The 21,284-nt window shown below is 43.5% G+C and overlaps 1 protein-coding gene across 10 annotated transcripts in view; it reads right to left on the reverse strand.

Moving 5' to 3' along the window:
* Positions 1–21,284, reverse strand: part of LOC311525190 (uncharacterized protein) — a 277,462-nt gene that overhangs the window by 116,908 nt on the left and 139,270 nt on the right. For 4 of the 10 annotated variants that reach the window (XR_014712713.1, XM_084637094.1, XM_084637086.1 and 1 more), the window contains exon 1: positions 6,763–6,883. The exons of 3 other annotated variants lie outside the window; for them this stretch is intronic. Coding sequence is in view for 2 of the 7 variants with exons in the window: in XM_084637094.1 (XP_084493220.1) it covers positions 6,763–6,842 (80 nt within the window). In the remaining 5 variants the exon portion in view is untranslated. Of the gene's footprint in view, positions 1–6,762; positions 6,884–15,138; positions 15,320–21,284 lie in introns of those variants that run through there. 3 more of the 10 variants (XM_084637087.1, XM_084637092.1, XM_084637091.1) reach the window with 1 other exon arrangement.

The following is a 21,284-nucleotide window of genomic DNA, read 5'->3' on the forward strand; positions in this document are numbered from 1 at the left end:
AATAGGAATATCATAAGCTCTGCAGCAAAATTTATTACATGCCATTAGATCCAGGTAACACCATATAGGGTAAATCTATTGGTCATTAACCCAGACACTGAAAAGTTTAGAATGTCCATACCAATTAAGTGTGGCCAGATGCTGCCTTGCACCTGATTCCTCAAGTAGCCCCCTTTGAAACATTGGGCTGAACTTACATTATGGTGCCACTCAACTGAATGGGGAAAAAATTCATAGGCAGGAGTTGTAGACCAAGCTGGATGAGCAAGCATCTTAGAGAGGTAATTAAGAAAAAGCAGAAAGCATATAGGGAGTGGAAGAAGGGAGGGATCAGTAAGGAAAGCTACCTTATTGAGGTCAGAATATGTAGGGATAAAGTGAGACAGGCTAAAAGTCAAGTAGAGTTGGACCTTGCAAAGGGAATTAAAACCAATAGTAAAAGGTTCTATAGTCATATAAATAGGAAGAAAACAAAGAAAGAAGAAGTGGGACCGCTAAAAACTGAGGATGGAGTGGAGGTCAAGGATAATCTAGGCATGGCCCAATATCTAAACAAATACTTTGCCTCAGTCTTTAATAAGACTAAAGAGGATCTTAGGGATAATGGTAGCATGATAAATGGGAATGAGGATATGGAGGTAGACATCACCATATCTGAGGTAGAAGCGAAACTCAAACAGCTTAATGGGGCTAAATCGGGGGGCCCAGATAATCTTCATCCAAGAATATTAAAAGAATTGGCACAAGAAATTGCAAGCCCATTAGCAAGAATTTTTAATGAATCTGTAAATTCAGGGGTTGTACCATATGATTGGAGAATTGCTAACATAGTTCCTATTTTTAAGAAAGGGAAAAAAAGTGATCCAAGTAATTATAGGCCTGTTAGTTTGACATCTGTAGTATGCAAGGTCTTGGAAAAAATTTTGAAGGAGAAGGTAGTTAAGGACATTGAAGTCAATGGTAAATGGGACAAAATACAACATGGTTTTACAAAAGGTAGATCGTGCCAAACCAACCTGATTTCCTTCTTTGAGAGAGTAACAGATTTTTTAGATAAAGGAAACGCAGTGGATCTAATTTATTTAGATTTTAGTAAGGCGTTTGATACTGTGCCACATGGGGAATTATTAGTTAAATTGGATAAGATGGGCATCAATAGGAAAATTGAAAGGTGGATAGGGAATTGGTTAAAGGGGAGACTACAACGGGTTCTACTGAAAGGTGAACTGTCAAGTTGGAGGGAGGTTACCAGTGGAGTTCCTCAAGGATCAGTTTTGGGACCAATCTTATTTAATCTTTTTATTACTGACCTGGGCACAAAAAGTGGGAGTGTGCTAATAAAGTTTGCAGATGATACAAAGCTGGGAGGTATTGCTAATTTAGAGAAGGACAGGGATACCCTACAGGAGGATCTGGATGACCTTGTAAACTGGAGTAATAGGAATAGGATGAAATTTAATAGTGAGAAGTGTAAGGTCATGCATTTAGGGATTAATAACAAGAATTTTAGTTATAAGCTAGGGACGCATCAACTAGAAGTAACGGAGGAGGAAAAGGACCTTGGAGTATTGGTTGATCATAGGTTGACTATGAGCTGCCAATGTGATATGGCTGTGAAAAAAGCTAATGTCGTCTTGGGATGCATCAGGAGAGGTATTTCCAGTAGGGATAAGGAGGTTTTAGTACCGTTATATAAGGCACTGGTGAGACCTCACCTGGAATACTGTGTGCAGTTCTGGTCTCCCATGTTTAAGAAGGATGAATTCAAACTGGAACAGGTACAGAGAAGGGCTACTAGGATGATCCGAGGAATGGAAAATTTGTCTTATGAAAGGAGACTCAGGGAGCTTGGCTTGTTTAGCCTAACTAAAAGAAGGTTGAGGGGAGATATGATTGCTCTCTATAAATATATCAGAGGGATAAATACCAGAGAGGGAGAGGAATTATTTAAACTCAATACCAATGTGGACACAAGAACAAATGGATATAAACTGGCCACTAGGAAATTTAGATTAGAAATTAGACGAAGGTTTCTAACCATCAGAGGAGTGAAGTTTTGGAATAGCCTTCCGAGGGAAGTAGTGGGGGCAAAAGATCTATCTTGCTTTAAGATTAAACTCGATAAGTTTATGGAGGAGATGGTATGATGGGATAACATGGTTTTGGTAATTAAATATTCATGGTAAATAGGCCCAATGGCCTGTGATGGGTTTTTAGATGGGGTAAGATCCAAGTTACCCGGGAAAGAATTTTCTGTAGTATCTGGCTGATGAATCTTGCCCATATGCTCAGGGTTTAGCTGATCGCCATATTTGGGGTCGGGAAGGAATTTTCCTCCAGGGCAGATTGGAAGGCCCTGGAGGTTTTTCGCCTTCCTCTGTAGCATGGGGCACGGGTCACTTGCTGGAGGATTCTCTGCTCCTTGAGGTCTTCAAACTACAATTTGAGGACTTCAATAGCACAGATATAGGTGTGAGGTCTTTTTTAGGAGTGGTGGGTGAAATTCTGTGGCCTGCATTGTGCAGGAGGTCAGACTAGATGATCATAATGGTCCCTTCTGACCTAAATATCTATGAATCTATGAATCTATGAACTGAGGTAATGGTATCTGAACCTGACCCTTAGCCTGAATGCCGAGGAAGACCTCAGATATTGCCTACACAACACAAATGCAGCAGTCCTACAAATTGCAGTGCATGGTTTCAGAACTATCACTTACTAGACAGCCTGTGGGAGAGGCAGTAATATACTGTCAAGGTTCCTCCCCCACTCTGAACTCTAGGGTACAGATGTGGGGACCTGCATGAAAAACCTCCTAAGCTTATCTTTACCAGCTTAGGTCAAAACTTCCCCAAGGTACAAAATATTCCACCCGTTGTCCTTGGACTGGCCGCTACCACCACCAAACTAATACTGGTTACTGGGGAAGAGCTGTTTGGACGCGTCCTTCCCCCCAAAATACTTCCCAAAACCTTGCACCCCACTTCCTGGACAAGGTTTGGTAAAAAGCCTCACCAATTTGCCTAGGTGACTACAGACCCAGACCCTTGGATCTTAAGAACAATGAACAATCCTCCCAACACTTGCACCCCCCCTTTCCTGGGAAATGTTGGATAAAAAGCCTCACCAATTTGCATAGGTGACCACAGACCCAAACCCTTGGATCTGAGAACAATGAAAAAGCATTCAGTTTTTTACAAGAAGACTTTTAATAAAAAATAGAAGTAAATAGAAATAAAGAAATCCCCCCTGTAAAATCAGGATGGTAGATATCTTACAGGGTAATTAGATTCAAAAACATAGAGAACCCCTCTAGGCAAAACCTTAAGTTACAAAAAAGATACACAGACAGAAATAGTTATTCTATTCAGCACAATTCTTTTCTCAGCCATTTAAAGAAATCATAATCTAACACATACCTAGCTAGATTACTTACTAAAAGTTCTAAGACTCCATTCCTGGTCTATCCCCGGCAAAGACCCAGCATACAGACAGACACAGACCCTTTGTTTCTCTCCCTCCTCCCAGCTTTTGAAAGTATCTTGTCTCCTCATTGGTCATTTTGGTCAGGTGCCAGCGAGGTTACCTTTAGCTTCTTAACCCTTTACAGGTGAGAGGAGCTTTCCCCTGGCCAGGAGGGATTTCAAAGGGGTTCACCCTTCCCTTTATATTTATGACATATATCAACAGGGAATCAGTTACTGAATAATAGCCATCTAGGGAAAGGTTAAGAAAAGGATAATTGAAAGATCAGCATGGCTGTGTAACTATACTTTTCCGAAAGTGATTCAGCCAGAAAACAAATAGAGTAGGCAAATCAAAGGTGGCCAGGTTCCTATTGAGCACAGTGGGTAGATCTTGAGCTCCAGGAAGTAACACTGTCCTTGAGCACAATGAATTTTTCCCCATCCCCAACAGCTGTGCAGTATGGGCCAAAGTTCAGCTCCCAGTTAAGCAGCAGAAGTGGCTACAATTTCACAATAGCACACCCCCTGGCAACACCAAAGGGAGCCAGTATCTGCATAAACACCAATGGGAACTGCCATTTGCAGTTGTAGCCATGTCAGTCCCAGGATATTAGAGAGACAAGGTGGGTGAGGTAATATCTTTTATTGGTCCAACTTCTGTTGGTGAGAGACGCAAGCTTTGAGCTTACAAAGAGTTCATCTTCAGATCAAGGTGATCTCTTTCGCTAATAGAAGTGGTTGACTAAAAGATATTACCTCACCCACCTTGTCTCTCTAATGGGAATTTGCTAGCGGTTGAGCACTCTTGAAGACTCTCAGGTTTCAGGGCTGGAGTAGCTTTTAAATGTGGTTATTTTATATATTCAGTTCCTTATGTTTGCATGGTGCTTAACGGACATAAGAGGTTGATGAGCAATCTACAGATGACTTTCCCAGGTACTCATGCCATAAGTAGTCTGGTATTAGAGAGCAACCACTGCCACATTAGCCAAGTAACATCATGACAAATGTACTACAATTGCCAACTCAGTTTGCCTATGTTACATTCCTCCACAAGAAGAATGGTTGATAGATCTGGTTGAAAAAAATGTTTCAAACTTTGGGGAAAATGTTGGAGTGGTGACTGTTTCCTAGGGTTCAAGATGGACCCTTTTTTGCATTTAAAAATATCAAGGTATCTTGACAGGTCTATTGAAACTTATCAAAACTCTGCTTACTAAAACCAGGCTCAGTGAACAAAACTTTAATGACATCTGCAATAAAAAACCTGTTGCAAATGTTAAATAAGTGTTCCCATATGGCTTGACATATCCTGTAACCAGCCTCAGTCAAAATGTGTCAAGAATTACTGTTGTGGGCATATTAAACAAGTTGGCTGGTATTTACCCTTAGGGGAAGATAGCAGGGAACAGAAAGCAAAAATCACTGGAGATTAAAAGTTTACAGGAGCATTGAATCCTAAGAGATGCATGGGCAATAAGTTACAAGACAACCTACATACTACATTAAAAGAACATACCATTGCAAAGTCAAGCACTCAAAAGTTAGGAAGTATCTGATTTAAGGTTGCATATGCACACAATTAAAACCAAACTTTCACAAGTGGTTACAAGTGACTTGCCAGGATCACACAGGAACTGTATGATGAAGGCAGGGAAAGAATGCAATCCTTCAGAGCGGCATTCAGATTCCTTAACTCAGAGACTCTATTTCCCTCTTTATTTACTACACACCTTCCAACTACTGCAACAAATGAGGCAAGGACCTACAAACATTCTAATTACCAACCAGTATTCCAGACAATCCAGTATTCATTCCCAGAGTACCATCCATCCTGTGCACTGAGACAGGAGATGTGGAGAAATCTAGTGGTAATTGTGTAATTAAAGACTAACAGAATGCCAAGGCACAAGGAGGGTAAATCAGTGCTGCACAGGTACCCTTAATTCTGGCATTTCCTAACCTGAGTGCTTGACTTTGCAATGGCATTGTTCTTTTAATGTTGTTCTTGTGTAACTTTTCAGGCTTAAGAAACCAAAGTGAAAATCCCATCATATTGACACCCACATGATTCATCAGCAGGGTTGTAACCTTGAGATCCACAGCACAGACCTCCACCACTTAAGCAAATGTAACCAATAGCAGTAGTATGATTCTTCCTCTATGTAGACCAGCAGTTTAGGGCAATGTGACATTTTGCCAGCAGGTTTCACAGATTTTTAATGACAACAGAGGAGTGGTGAGCCTCTGGGCTCTTGGGTTCCATTCCAGGTTCTGGAGGCAAGCATGCTCCAATGGGCAGACACTCTCCTACAGTCTGTCCCTGTCTTAGTCCATCTCTACTCCCTCAGACTCCTCAACCCAGTCCTAGTCTCCTCATGCAACAATCCCAGTCTTCCCCTCTGGGCTCTTGTTCAAACACCAGAATTTCTCCCCACTCCAGGCTTCTTGCCCAGCCAGCCTTAGTCTTTCTACCCCACCACCCACGTTATACGAAGCACTCTTCAAACATGTCACTCCTGCCCAGGTACTGGTGGGATTCTCCAAGAAACATGCAGTAAAAAAAGCTGTATATCGGGGAGGTTCAACCTTTTTCTTTCTGAGGCCACCCAACATGCAATAAAAACTCCACAGCCCACCATGTGCCACAATAACTGGTTTTCTGCATATAAAAGCCAGGGCTGGCATTAGGGAAGAGGCAAGCAGGGCAATTGCCTGGGGCCTCATGCCACATGGGCCCCCACAAAGCTACATTGCTCAGGCTTTGGCTTCAGTCCCGGGGGGAGGGTCTCAGGGCCCAGGCTTCAACCCCATGCGGCAGAGCTTCAGCTTTTTGCCCTGGGCCCCAGTGAGTCTAATGCTGGCACTGCTTGGTGCCCCCCCCCATTCCGAAACCTGCTCACGGCCCCCCAGCGGGCCTCAGACCCCTAGTTGAGAACCACTGTTGTATATGGCACATTATACAACCCTATTCAGCAGGCGCACTAGTGCAGATTGCAAGGTCTTCATGGCTGTAATATAGAGTTTTGTCTGTTAGCACCCCTTTGTGGCAAGATAGAGAGCTACACCATCCTGGCTCCATCCCCTTATGTCACCACACCCAATTCCGCAGTAGTCAACTCTATACTCCAATCAGCCCTAGGTTTCTTGGGTTTAGGACCTTCTTCTCAAAGGTCTGGCTGGAGTAGGTAGGGGAACCCAGGCACACCCACTCCACTCAGTGCCAGCTCCGGGTCCTTGTCTGGGACAGCCAGAGGCTTCTCTGTCCCTTGCTGCTACCTCAGCTACTTCCTACCTCTTCTGCTTTGTGGGCTTCCCAGACTCTTGTCCTGCTTCTCCCTCTTGGGGGTATTGGTTTATCTGGCAGCGTCTCATCAGTCAGCTGAACGGATCCTTTCTCAGCAATCCCTCTGCTTCCCTGGCAGCCACCCCATCCTCCTGCCTTGCAAACCTTTTATCCTCACAGTGGCGGTGGGGCTACCAATCAGCTCTGGCTGAGAAGGTAGGCAGTTGCTTCTTAACCCTTTGGCTGCTAAACCAGCATGGAGCGAATAGACCCCAAGACAGGGGCACAAACTGCTTTTTGTTGTGTGTCCAATGTTAACCCCAAGTGGAACTTTAAGGCATTACCTAACAGTAACAAGGACAGAGGCAGCCACTAATCTCAATGATGCTTTTCGGGGTAAAGTAAATTACAAAGGTGTCATTGAAAGCAAAACTTATTCTAGTTTCAGATGGACCAAAAGCATAAAGGACTGGTCCTTGTAGGTCTGTATAACAGACATCCTACCTCTCTGGCATGGAGATGCATCTTCTCCCTTGTTTACCCTCCAATGGTTTTCCTACAAGATGTGTGACAAAAGTCACCTCACCCACTGTGCTTGTATGGTCCCCATTTTTTTCTACTTTGATTATAAGCTTTTCGGGGAAGAGTTGTGCTTTCTTACATGTTTATAAAGTACTTAGCACACTTTGGGGGTCTGAATATATAATAAGCAAGTGATGTGCAGGTTCTCAGTGCCTTGGATTCAGGCCTAACTGGGAATATCCTGAAAGGAAGCAAAGAGATAAAGGAAAGTAATGCAAGACTACCTGGATTGCTAAAAGTTGTTGTGTTTTGTTTTGTTTTTTTTTTGTCTTTTGTTTTAATCTGAAGAGTGTTGCTGGGAATTAGATGCCCTATCGATTTCAGCAGCTTTAAGTGCTATCAAGCCTGCAGTATGAGTGTGTGAAGTCAGACCTGAATACATCTCTGGAATGTGCTAATGAGATGGGGATTTATACAAGATTGTTGTAGTGTTTTTATGTAAATGAATACTTGAATTCAAGTCCACTTATTAATCAGAGACAAGTGTGACTTTTCCTTAAGAGTCATGGTTAGAGCGCAAGTGGAACTGATTTACTTACTCTAAAATCGAAGTTTTAATTACTGAGTGATCCACTTCATTCTTAGGCCTTGTATATTTCAAGAAAGTTTTTTTGGTATAACTAGTTCAGTTTGGGTTGTGATTTTTTACTGAAATAGCTTTACTGGTCTAAGCCCTAGTGCAGATGTGGTTGTACCAGCATGATGGTGCCTTATACCAGTGTGGGAAGGAGAATTGGCTATGCCAGTATAACTGCATCCACACATTTGGGGATGGTTATGCCACTTCATACTAGTATAAATAGATCTTTCTACTGTGGTCTAGGCCTTTCCCCCACTTTGTGCCATGCAGAATTTGATCTTATAACGCTAGAGGTGTGATTACTGTTATGATAAATAAAGATTTATCCAGGGAGCAGTGATGTTTCTAGTTATTAGTACCCATAATGGAGATACTCAGACACTAGGTTTGATTCAGATAGCCCTAAAGGCCTAGAAACTTTTCTAAAGTTTTCCTAGAACCTTTTCTTATTCAATCCTCTTTCCTCCCAGTTCTGTGAGGTTCCTCTTCCCACCCATCCCCCAAAATAATTTTAATTCTCACCCCTCCTTTTGAGCACCCAGTCCAAAACTCACTTAAGTCAAAGTGAGTCATTCCATTGAGTTCAGAGGGCTTCAGATCAGGTCCTCGAAGAGGATATCTTTGATACATGGGGCAGCACGGAGCTGTGTTTACTGACACAGCAGATGCCCAGGGTGCACTGAAATGATTAAGGTAGGGCCAGTCAGTAGACTGGTTTCAATGACAAACTACTTGCCAGCCTGAGCATCACAAAATCCAGCTGAGATAATGAAGAAAACTTGTCAGGAGCAGCACAACTTGGTTGCCAAATCCAGAAACCATCGAGTGCTTTCAACAGTTCACCAGGCTTGCTTTACCATGTTTTCTTACCAAACACAATGCAGCCTAACAGCTGGTTTTTCTTTTACATGGGTCATTTTGCTAAGAGATTGGTTTACTCTGCAGCCCCTTGCCACTGTACTTGCCAACCCATTTAAATATACACATTTCTCTGCCGAACACATCTGGGTCCCCAATCCTAGCCCTGTACATGGTGTAACTCACAGAATCATTCTTAGAATGGCGGATGGTTCATAAAAGGAGCACAAGTATTCTCTTATCTTCCCATCAGGTGCATCCATGCCTCAATTCCTCCGCCTCAGCAGAGAAGGACTGTTTAAGAGTGGTGGCAAGATTTAGTCTTTTGGCCAAATCAAAATTCCTTCCCTTTTGGGTTAAGCAAGGGTTGAAATGGAAACCATCACAAGTCAAATCTTCTCCTCTCAGTTGCAAGGGTTCTGCAGATAGTTATCCTTCTCTTAGTCACAGGGACTCTTCATGGCCTTCTCCTCAGGGACTGCAGATCATCCTTTGGCTCTTGCAGCCGGGCTGTCCTCTTGCTCTGCAGACTGGCAGGCCTCCCTCTTAGCCCTCACTCCAGATCTTGCACAAGTTTCTTCAGCTGAGTACAATTAAAGTAAAGGACAAAGAAACTACAGAGTTAGCTGCATGTTTCAGCTCAGCAATATAGTCCTCTGCCAGGTTTGTGCAGGGCCTTGAAGCTTCTGCTGTATCTTAGTTCTGGTAGCTGCTCAGCACAGATATTTTCCCAGAATAGGGAAAGAAGGAACAGGACGCACCCCATTAGACAAAGGAGCAAGCTATGTCCTCTTCAGTCATAACCACCTGTCTTCCTCAGCCCAAGAGGAATCATCACTGATAAAGTTTGCAGATGGCATGGTTTATAAGTACCTACACAGGGAACAAATATTTGATAATTGGGTCTTCAATCTAGCAGAGAAAGGTGTAACGTGAACCAATGGCTGGAAATTGAAGCTAGACAAATTCAAACTGGAAATAAGGTGTAAAGTTTTGATGGTGAGAGTGATTAACCTGAGGAATACTTTACTCAGGGTCATGGCACACTTACACATGTCTGCCACAGGTTAGTGAAACGCCCACAACCCTCAGTAATTACCAAAGTCTGGTGGGGTTCTCGAGTGGTACAGCATCAGCCTTCTGATGGCCAGTCTTCCGTCTGTTGGTGGGGACCCCAAGATGTGTCCACAGAGTCATCCAACTAGCCCAGACTTATTTATTGTTAGTATGAGAATAACATGCCCGTCAAAAAACAACTTGTTAAGCATGCAATTTCAAAGATTAAGCAAGAGGTTTCCTTAGACCATTAATTAGACAGATGTGTTTTTGCAAAGTCTGCCATGACAAACACTTCCCAGAGAGCAGATATATTCCTATAAAAACACTTTTCTCAGCAATTCCAACAGAGATCTTATCAGGAAGGATGCAGAGAAAGGCTCTCTTCTTGTGATCACTCAAACCCCTTCCCCTGCCTCCTGAGTTATGCTAAGGCTGCTGCACATGCCCACTAAAGGTCTACTGATTTGGCTGTTTTGGGCAATAAGCATGATAATCGATATTCCACCTACCAGTAGTTGTCTAGAAAGTTTACTGATCCACATAAATCTCCCCATACCCCTGCACCCACACTCAGCCACCCCTCCTCCCCGTCCTCATGTATCCCTGCACCCCCACTCAGGCACTTCTCCTCCCCACATGCGGGGGACATGAATTTTGCACATGTGCAATGGCACAGAATACCCCCAGGAGTAGAAGATGGATGCAGCCTTAAGTAAAATATATTTCTTGCAAGAAGGAATTATTGCTCTTTCACAAACAAACACAACCTTGGGGCAAGAACAACACATTTGCTTTGTGTTGCTACTATAATAAGTACCGAGGTTTCTACATCACACGCTGAACTTGCACGAGTGTATAGCACATATATAGCACTTTTCAGCCATAGATCTCAAAGTGTTTTCCAAAGGAGGCAAGTATTATTATCCTCATTTTACAGATAGGGAAAGTGAAGTGACTTGTCCAAGGTCACACAGTAGTCCAGTGGCAGAGATGGAATGAGAACTCAAGTTTCCCAGGTGCTAAGCCAATGACCTCTCAAGTGGGATATATGTCTTGAGTGTTCAGAAAGGTGAATGTGGAAACCCTGCATGGGTTTTGTGCATTCAGCGACTTGCACATGGAAAACTGGCAGGCACAATTTTGGAGTCCAGTTTTGAAGCTGCCTAAAAATGTTGGCCTTATTTGTCTACTGTCCGTGAACAATTAAAAGCAAGACTATTAGGCCTCAATCTTTCAAAAACTTATAACATGCTTAAACTTATGCACATGAGTAGTCCTGTTAAAGTCAATTGGACTACTTATATGTGGAAAGTTTATCACTTGCGCAAGTCTTTGCAGGACTGGGGCCTTAATAAGCCCAGTATGTAAATGGAAAATAAAATAAATAAATAAATAAAATAAAAATAGAGGAGTGATCATTGTTTTTTTAGCAGTTCTTCTGGTATTTTGACCATCCATTTCAAGATAATTTTAATAAACATCTATTAAAACCAGTAAAATATTCACGGGCTTTCATATAATTCCTAGTTAACCCTCCCCCGGAAAAAGAAAAAAATCGTGCAACTGACATCACATTTGCTCCCATCACATTGTTCACTCTACTTATTTATTACAACTCTTCCCTTCATCCTTTGTCTGGCTTGTCTATTTAGATTATACACTGATCAGAGAGCAGGGGATTGTCTATTACTCTGTGTTTGTGCAGTGACTAGCACTGATCTTGATGGATCCCTAAGCACGACCATAATAAACTTGATTAATATAATCAACATCTATGTATTTAGCTCCAATTAAATACAGAATTGTACTTAATTCTACAGAAAAAATAATGTCTAACTTAGATGTTTGAAAGTCTACTGTTTTATTGCGCATGCAATCATATTACATTCTAGTCATATAGCTAACATAACCTATAAAAATACAGTTTGAAGGTGTCATTGAGAAGCGAGGTGAGACTGTAACACTGGACTTTTTGTTGATAGATTTACATTTTCTAACCTTGCAGTGCTGAAAAATACAAGCTTGATATTTCTTGGAACCATAAGGTCTAATTGCCAGTTTTTGCTTTGGAAGCCTGCATAACCTCAGTCATCTATACACACTCAATCTTTTCAGCTTTTTGAGTACAGGCATGTTTCACAAACAGCATGACATGTGCTGGTACTTCAGAAGATTTGCAACGAGCCAGATTTATCATTGTTTCTGCTCCATTGATTCTGTTGTTTCCATAGGGGTGTTTTCGGCAATAAGGAGGTAAATGGCGGGGGGAAGAATGGAGGAAAAAATGCCACCATGTAGTTTAAGCTAAAGATAGTACACAGATAGTTATATAGTAATAACTTTACATTTATACAGGGCCATTCATGTGGAGGACATTAAACACTTTTCATACTGCTTATAGAGTTGACACTTACCCACGAGTGAAATGCAGCCACCTCTTGGGGGGGAATTGGCAGCTACACTGTACAACAGGATTTTTTTTTAAGGATACGGATTAAAGAATAATTTATTCACTTAAAACTTGAATTTAACCACGATGTTTTTCCTACTCTCCAGAAAAAGGAACTTTCAGCTACTCTCGTGTCGTGCTGTTGTGAGCAGGTCTGCAGCTGCCAGCTATCACTTTTAGAGGTTGCTGCATATCAGTGGTGCATGAAATTACCCTTTGTGTCTAGTTCATAAAACAGACTGTTAGTTTTGTAAAGTCCATTGCCTTTCTCCTGGCTGAGAAGTGTTATATATTAATGTACGCCATTTACACTCATCTGAGGAGCATGTGAATTGCTAGGACCATGGAGTCCATTTGGTCTCATCCATTTGAGTGCCCCTCAGTTTAAAACTCGTTTATTTCTCAATTGCTTTAATACAATATTTCTAGTTTTGTTCAGTTAATCTGTCACTTGGCAGTCTGCAGTAGTCAATGTCATGCACGTAATTTTCTTCCATTGCTTAATAGCAGCTCACTGCTGGGTAGCATTGCTTCTAAGCACAGTATTTAACATCTGTGGTCCTTGGGTTTGTAGTTCTACTAACTAAAATTGCAGTGAAAGAGGTGCATACTTTGATGGAAATACTGAAATAGCGTAGGGTTAAATTCTTGTCACATGAATCTATTAAAAACCTCTCCCTCTGATTTTGCTTGGGGACAAGCGTTTACTCTTCAATTAACAGCTAACGTATTTCATACTTGTTTCTCTTTCTACTCTCTTCATCCCCAAGAAGTTTGGTGCTTTTAAATCTTTGTATTCCATTCAGAGCTTAATGCATCTGGTATAACATTAGGTCATATGAGTGACAATACCTGGAATGGAATCTGGAGTAAATGCATGTACAACACCCAAATGAAGTGCCTTAGACACCTGGCTGTTTTATGGGCCCTGAGAAGTTACAGCTACGTTTCTTTGTCTCCAAATGCGTGTTGCTTTATATGTTCCAAGGAATTCTAGCTGTATTGTTTGTCTAATTTATTATGAATCATTCATTCCATCTAAATCACTATTTCAAGCATCACTCTAGAGCAGTGAGTATTCATGCAACCAAAAAAAAAGAAAAAGAGAAAGAGCATAGAGTTATAATTGAAATTATTTCTCAGGCTCATTTTGTGTCAAAACAATAAGTCTGCATCTGTAATCTCATTTAAACTACATTTATCATATTTTTGCCAGAACATATTGTGAAGCTGTAAACAAAAAGACCATGGAATGAGAATCTCTTGGGCAGGAGATGGAAGAGGAGAATTGTTTTTTAAAAATTACACAACTGTAATTCATGAAAGTGTAGAATTTTAATCAGTCTAAAATGTTTTGAGTTTAATTATTTGCTGCTGGGGTATTTGGCTAACTATTTTTATTAACTGTTGTTTAGTAAGTAAATAATGTTGTATTGCTTACTGCATTCAGTATCATGATTTATAATTAAATGAAATGGCTGTTTTGTCCTGGGACTCCTTGCTGGGCTGCTAACAAAGGAGCAAACAGGTGGCAATTCTGGTGGCAGTTTTGGTGACATGAACACTGTTTGCACTAGGAGATGGGTTGAAGCCATCAATCATCTCAGATAGTTCACCAAGCAGCCTTCAGATAATAACTAGGCTGATGCCTGTCTACTGAGCAGTGAAAAATATCAAGGTCTCGCAGGTTGGCTCCCCCGTTCGAGGGGAAGTCAGTCATTTAGTATCTGAGTACATTGCTAGTGTAACGTGTTTTATTTACACATATACACCAGTTTGGGAGCAGAGCTGGTCACAAAGAGTTCCTGTTGGGATCCTGGAAGTGGGCGGGTGGAAGCCTGCCCGCTGCTAAAGGACCTCCCCTTGCTCACTGCTAAAGGACCTCCCCCAACCTTGTGGATCCTCCCCCAGCCTAAGGGGAGGATCCACAAGGTCTGGGATCTCAATTAATTACACGGGACAACTAAAGATATAATAGGGACAGGAGTGAGGTCACAGGGCTAAACAAAGGGAACCTGATGGGGACACCGAACCGAGAAACCCGAACAGTGCCCACTCCTCCTCGAAGGTGTCAAGGGAGCCAGCGGACACCGCTCAGAGGGACTCCGCCCAGATACGTGAGCAGACAGAGGATCAGAAATAGGCCCTGCAGTTGCAGAAGACCCCGTCAGCCAACCTCCTCCCTCTGGTCTTGTAGATGGCCATTTTAGCCAGTGCTAGGAGGAGGCTGACAAGGAGGTCCCATGACTTTGTGGGGCCATGGATAGGGAGTGCGTAGATAAAGAGGTGAGGGGAAAAGTGCAGCCAAAAACATAACAGGATATCTAAGAGGAGCCGGAATAGGGGCTGCAACCTGGTGCATGCCACATACACGTGCGCCAAGGTCTCCCTCACACCGCAGAAGGGGCAGGTGTCCGGGACGGGGGTGAACCACACCAAGAACAAGCCCGTGCTCATGGCTCCGTGAAGGAGCCGCCAACTGATATTGCAGTCAATCTTCTCTTTCAGTATGCTAGAGCCAGATATGAATACTCTGTCCCAGGAAGCAACTCTGCCCCAAGAATTGTCACTGTGGTGAAGTGGAGCTGAATGTTAAATCACAAATTATGAGGACAGTTTTATATACATAAACACAAATTCATAACCACAGTATGCATACATATTTCATAATGACCATCAGGTTCAGAACATTACAAGCTTACATAAGAGACCTTACTTGACATATATTTATATACAGTAATATTGTATACAAACAGTTGATTCAATTGCATATTCTTTGGAGTACAGATGCTCTGTTCTCCCTTTGAAGTGTCTGGATCCTGATTGTCACAGAAATGTAGAAATAACAGCAAATTACCTGTAGCTTCTCATTTCCTTGCTGAGTCCAATCACCCACTGCATTCAAGTGAATGAAGCAATTTTCACGTTTGATTAAATCTTTGCTTTGAGACAGTTCATTTTTCCAGTAGGAAAATCCAGACTTGATAAAAACTGTATCAGCTCCCATTCCCCCAGTATTTTCAGGGGGTGAGTACAGCCTACAAGGAAAACAAAAGGCCTTTTCAGCTTTAACAGAGAGGATGCTCACAACTCCGTCAATCTCTGTGTTCCCCTGGACTCTGCAGTAGTGTCACAGTCCCTGGAGTCCATCTGAAGTTTCTCCCTCTCAGTTCTAGAGTAGCATTTCAGTTCCAGGCAGCCCATCCACATGCTCTCATGCTCTCCAAAAGGAGCTTTCTCCTCTCTCTCAGCCCTGGTCCACACTACAAACTTATGTTGGTATAACAATGTCATCCAAGCGTGTGGAAAACCCACACCCCTGAGCGATGCAGTTAGACCAACTGAACTCATGGTGTAGACAGTGCTATGTTGACGGGAGATCTTCCCCCATCGACATTGCTACCGCCTCTCGGGGAGGAGAAGTTCTCCGTTGGCGTAGGCAGTGACTTCACTAAGTGCTACAGCAGCAAATCTGCACCAGCGTAGACAAGTCCTCAGTTCGAAAGGAACTCTCTCCTTTTCTCTCTTCTTCTTTTCCCTCTAAACAGGTAGGCAGGGTCTAGGCACAGAAACTCCAGCATGGAACATGGTGTCCGCACTTTGCTACTCTGCAAACTTTGTAGTATACCTTCCTGCAGAGGCCCTCTTTGCAGTCGTTTTCTTACTAGCTCATGCTCAAATAAATTGGTTAGTCTCTAAGGTGCCACAAGTACTCCTTTTCTTTTTGCGAATACAGACTAACACGGCTGTTACTCTGAAACCTTTCTTACTAGCATGACACATCTTTTATTAGAGCAGCAACATAATGCGGTCTCCACACTTTGCTTAGCTAAAACATGGTCAGTAACACACACCTCAGCCCCTGACAGCTACCAGAATTGTGAGTACTGCTGTGTGGCCGTAGGCTTACAATCACTCATATGAGGCAACTCAAACAAAGAAACAAGGTAAAAACATGGAACGCATCTTATTTCTACGGGCAGTCATAGAAATTTCCAGGGGGGGTCAGTGCCCCCTCATAATACCTCTTAGATACAGGCTTCTATGCCTGTGAGATGCCAATTGTCTCCAGTGCTGAGTCAGAGATCTACCTGCATGGAGTTCATTGCAGCATCAGGGCTTTGAAGAGCTTTTTGAGAGAATGGACAGATTTCTTACCAAGCAGACTATTTCTTTTTGCTTCTCCATCTCCCCTTGCAACTAGGGTTGAGCTGCGCCTTTACTTTTTAATGGCCTCGTGCTCTGTTGTTTTTCTTAAATTCTCAACAGATCATTTCATTGGTATTCTCTTATTCGTTCACTAAGATCTTGGAAGAAATTCAAAAAACTCTTTGTGTGTATGTGTGTGTATTCTCCACTCCAGGCTGTCCCCTGGCATCCCATTTCAGCATACTGGACTTCACTAGCCTATTTCTGTTATTCCCAGAAAACATGGTTGGATGTAGTAATAGTAAATAGTTGCCTTCTCTCAGTAGCTCAAACAAAACTTACCACTGTGTGGATAAGCACAAATTCAAAGTATCATTCCTCTCTTTAGTGTCAGTTTTAGGCATAGGCAGGAAACAGCTGCACACAATAATATATTTCAGTAGACATCATGACTCTGAGTTCTTCTCCATGAAGAAATAATCATGTGTGTAGAAGACCCATGCACTAGGTAGATTGTTACTGAAACTGAGATGCTGGAAAGGTCTGGCTAGCCAAAAGATTTTGTATCCCAAAACCCCATCCATGGCACCAGGTGCTTCCAGATGGCCAGAAGACAAGTTCCTTTCCCTAGAAGGAAAGTGAGGCAAGAGAGAAGTGTTTCTGTGCCATCCAGCAAACCCACTGAAGGATTCCAGTGTCCCAATGGGCCATGACATGGTGGATAAAGAACTGTGGGAGCCATGGAAAAACATAATATAAGTGATATTAGGAAAAGGCTATTGATGCAGAAAGTTGCTTCTCAAAATTCTGTTCTATCTGGGTACCAGTGAGTTAGTGCAAGTAACACAAAGAGAAGAAATTGGGAATGTGTGAGAAGGAAGATAGGGAGTTGTGACAGGATCCCCGAAGTACAAACTGGAACTGGGGTACCGCTGTGCCTCCTTAATTCTCCAGCCTGGGCTGTCTCTCAAAATACTTTGCTAGTGACAAGTAGCAAACCCCTCCAAGTGCTGTTATCACTCAGCACAGCAGCATGTGAAGCCTCACACTCAGCTAGATTGCATGAATGCTCCCAAAGCCACTCATGAATCACACAGAGAAAGGTGCCAGCCAATTCCCCCATCGCCCCAGCCTTGCATTCCAGTGCTGGACCATACTGCCCAGGTCAGAAGCCTGACCAGTGTAAGTTTATAACCCAGTCCGTCCCTCCCGCAACGTGGAGAGGATGTGCACCAGTCTTTGTACCTGAGCTGAGATTTCCCAAGCACTTAACCAAACCACATTGTTTTAGGTAAAATATAAAACAGATTTATTAACTACAAAAAGATAGATTTTAAGTGATTATAAGTGGTTGGCATAAGAGGTCGGAGGTAGTAATCAAAGAAAACAAAAGATAAATGCACAATCTAAATCTTAAACCTTATTACATTAGGCAATATTTAAATCCAGCAATTTTCTCACCACACTGGATGTTACAGTTCATAATACACAGGTTTCCCTCTCAAAACCTGGACCAGTCACCTCAGGTGAAGTTTTCATCTTCTCAGCATTCTTGTTGCTTCCAGTGTAGGTGGGGGAGGAGAAAGGCAAAGGCATGTTGCCACTGTTCCCTATTTTATATCCTTTGTCCATGTGCCTAGAAGACACACTTGGCCAGACATGTCCTGGTGGGCTTTGCTGAGTCACTGGGTTGAGCAACCCCCCTGGTGTGGTCTTAGGCAACTGAGTCACAGAGTTGAGCAGTCCCCATTATGAAGTGCTTGGGCAGCTGTCATTGAACTGTAAATCCCTTGATTACAACTCCCCTGTTGATTAATGATCATTGAACACGCTCCTGGCTGCGGATCCTTTGTATGTCATTAGTAAGGCTACATTTTAGTCACATGTATTTTTAGTAAAAGTCATGGACAGGTCATGGGCAGTAAACAAAAATTCATGGCCCGTAACCTGTCCATGACTTTTACTATATACCCTTGACTAAAACTTTGGGGGGCGGAAGACAGGAGGGCATCCTTGGGGGTGCCATGGGTGCTCCGGGGGCGTGACCCAAGGGGATGCTGTGGGTGCGCAGGGGGGAGGGGCGCAGCCCGGGTGGGCACCGTGGGTGCTAGAGGGGGAGTTGGCGGGACTAGGGCAGGTTCCCTACCCAGCTCCTGGGAAGCAACGACATCAAGCCCCTAGCTCCACGTTCTGCCTCTACTCCACCCCAAGGCCCGGTTCTGCAGCTCCCATTGGCTGAGAACCACAGCCAATGGGAGCTGTGGCAGTGGTGCCTGCAGGCAGAGGCAGCACATGGACCTAGGAGCTGGGGGAGGGGAGTTCCTGTCGCCATTCTGGGGAGCCCCCCCAGGTAAGCACTGCCCCACACCCCAATCCCCAGCCCTGAGCCTCCCCACCAACTCTTGCTGCTGGGGAGTGGGGGGTCCCAACACTGCCCCAGCAGCAGCCAGTGCAACTGGCCCAGGGGCTGCCTGAGCTGCTCAGGTGACTCCCAGGCCAGCTGCATGGCTGCTGCAGAAGTCACAGAGGTCATGGAACATCATGGAATCCGTGTCCTCTGTGACCTCCATGACAAACACAGGCCCTTAGTCATGAGCAAACTTACAGCATATTTCAGTAACAACCATACATCAAAATTTCATAACTTTATACACACTAAGGATATACATATTTGGACAGAACAACAGGTTTCTACAGATCATGACCTTTCATATGATATCTTACATGGCATGCTTTGTATGGAATGTCACAACCATATATGAAGGATGATTATGGTGGTGACAGGGTACCATTGCAGTGATATGCTATCTGTATCAGCTCATGAACTTTGTAAAGTGTGTGTTTTCCTCCCTGGTGGGTTTTCCCAAGTTCTCACATCTGCATTTATATGCAAAATCTATGCAGGCATAAGACTATATAGCAGAATCTATTATCACTACCAGAGGGCTTTGCATGCTTAGCAACACTGGATTCCAGTGTGAAATTCTCCATAGCAGCTAGTGAAGATAATGTTTTGAGATCATTTGAGCTACATGCTGGACATTAAATTTGAATAGTTGTCTGTCAGACTATAATTTCAGGTGCCTTATTTTCTTGACTCACTTCTTTTTCTGCCTTCTCAAAATTGTTAGGGTAAAATTGTGAGTTGGCGTGAATGTTTGTTTAACGTACTAGTGAGTGTGTGTTATAAAGCCTCTCTGTGCCTGCCCACCAAAGCTGCAACTAGCAAAGGGTGGCTATTTTTTTTAGCTCAAGCTGCGGCAGCAAGGAGCATGGAGTAATTTGCTGTTGGCCTATATCAGCTGCCAATTATGATGGGGGGCGGGAGTGAGAAGCTCCCTGTGAATGCGGGAGCTTGGTGGGAGGGGGAGCAAAAGGAGCTACTGAAACTCGGGGTTGGGGGGTACAGCCAGCTCCAGGCTGGGAAGGGTGGTGGAAACATAGATCTGCTCTCCCAATATTTCCACTGTGGGGATGGCAGCCTCCTCTCCGCCCCACCCCTGATAATAGCACACACGCTTCCCTGAACTGGCTCAGCTGTGCTGTTCCGTATGTTGAAGACAGAGTCCACTTCCTGCTTCCTTGCAGTCAGTAGCAGGTGTGCGATACCTGCTAACTCCTGTTTGCCTAGGGACCTAGCAAAGAGCTGGGCAAATAATTGATTTTTTGTTCTAAGACAGACAGACAGACAGACAGACAGACAGACAGACAGAAAGAAAGAAAGAAAGAAAGAAAGAAAGAAAGAAAGAAAGAAAGAAAGAAAGAAAGATCAAACTGAATTTGAAAATTCCAAAAAATGCTGGCAAATCGAAAAAGTCCATTTTGGATTGAATGAAACATTTGATGGTTTTAAAGGGCTAGAGCAGCAGTTCTCAAATTGTGGGCTGTGACCCAGTTTTTATGGGGTTGCTAGGACTGGCTTAGACTTGCTGGGGCATGGGGCCAAACCTGAAGCCCGAGCCCCACTGCTTGGTGCTGAAGCTCAAGGGCTTCAGCCCTGAGTTGTGGGGCTCAGGTTGCAGGCCCCCTGCCTGGGGCTTAAGCCCTTGGGCTTCGGCTTTGGCCCACCCCCCGGCACCTGGGGCAGTGGGGTTCGGGCAGACTCAGGCTTCAGTGCCCCCTCCTGGGGTCGTGTAGTAATTTTTGTTGTCAGAAGGGGGTTGTGCAATGACGTTTGAGAACCCCTGGGCTAGGGTCTCAAAGTGGCTGGATAAGGAGGATCCAATTCATGTCCCTGCTCCAATGACTATTTAATAAGTTATACCCAGTGGAACAGCTTTGAGTGGAGAGATGAAGAATACCCCATAGCCCCTTGGTGAGGGCACTCTTCTGCAACATGGGAGACCTATGTGCCAATCCCTTCTCCATATCAAGCAGAGGGGAGAATTGAATTGGGGGTCTCCTATCTTCCAGATAAGTGCTCTGACCACTGGGTTAAAACTTATAAGAAAGGTAACACCTCCATCTTCTCTGGCACTCACTTTTTGAATGGTGCCTCAGTTCCTCCCCCGAAAAATGTGTCAAATTCATAAATATTTTTGGAGTCCTGAAAAATGCAGGTTTTGGTGAATTTACTATTTGCAGACAAATAAATAAATAACATTCATCCAGCCCTAGTAGTAAGGTGATGGTCTTACTCCTCTGCACGGGTATGCAGTCCAAGGCACAGTCTAATTCTATGTGCTTTAGCATAAATAGCATCACCATTATAGGAGCATCTGAAAACTTACTGAAGGGCAAAGATAACAGAAGGCAAAGGTGCGTGAAAGAGCTTGAGCCACACTGACAGCGATGTGGCCAAAGTGATGAAGCTGAGAAACCTCTCACCAGCACAAAAAGGATTAGAGAGTGCCT

The sequence above is a fragment of the Lepidochelys olivacea genome (assembly GCF_965140295.1).
Source record: "Lepidochelys olivacea isolate rLepOli2 genome assembly, chromosome: 1".
NCBI classification, from domain to species: domain Eukaryota; kingdom Metazoa; phylum Chordata; order Testudines; family Cheloniidae; genus Lepidochelys; species Lepidochelys olivacea.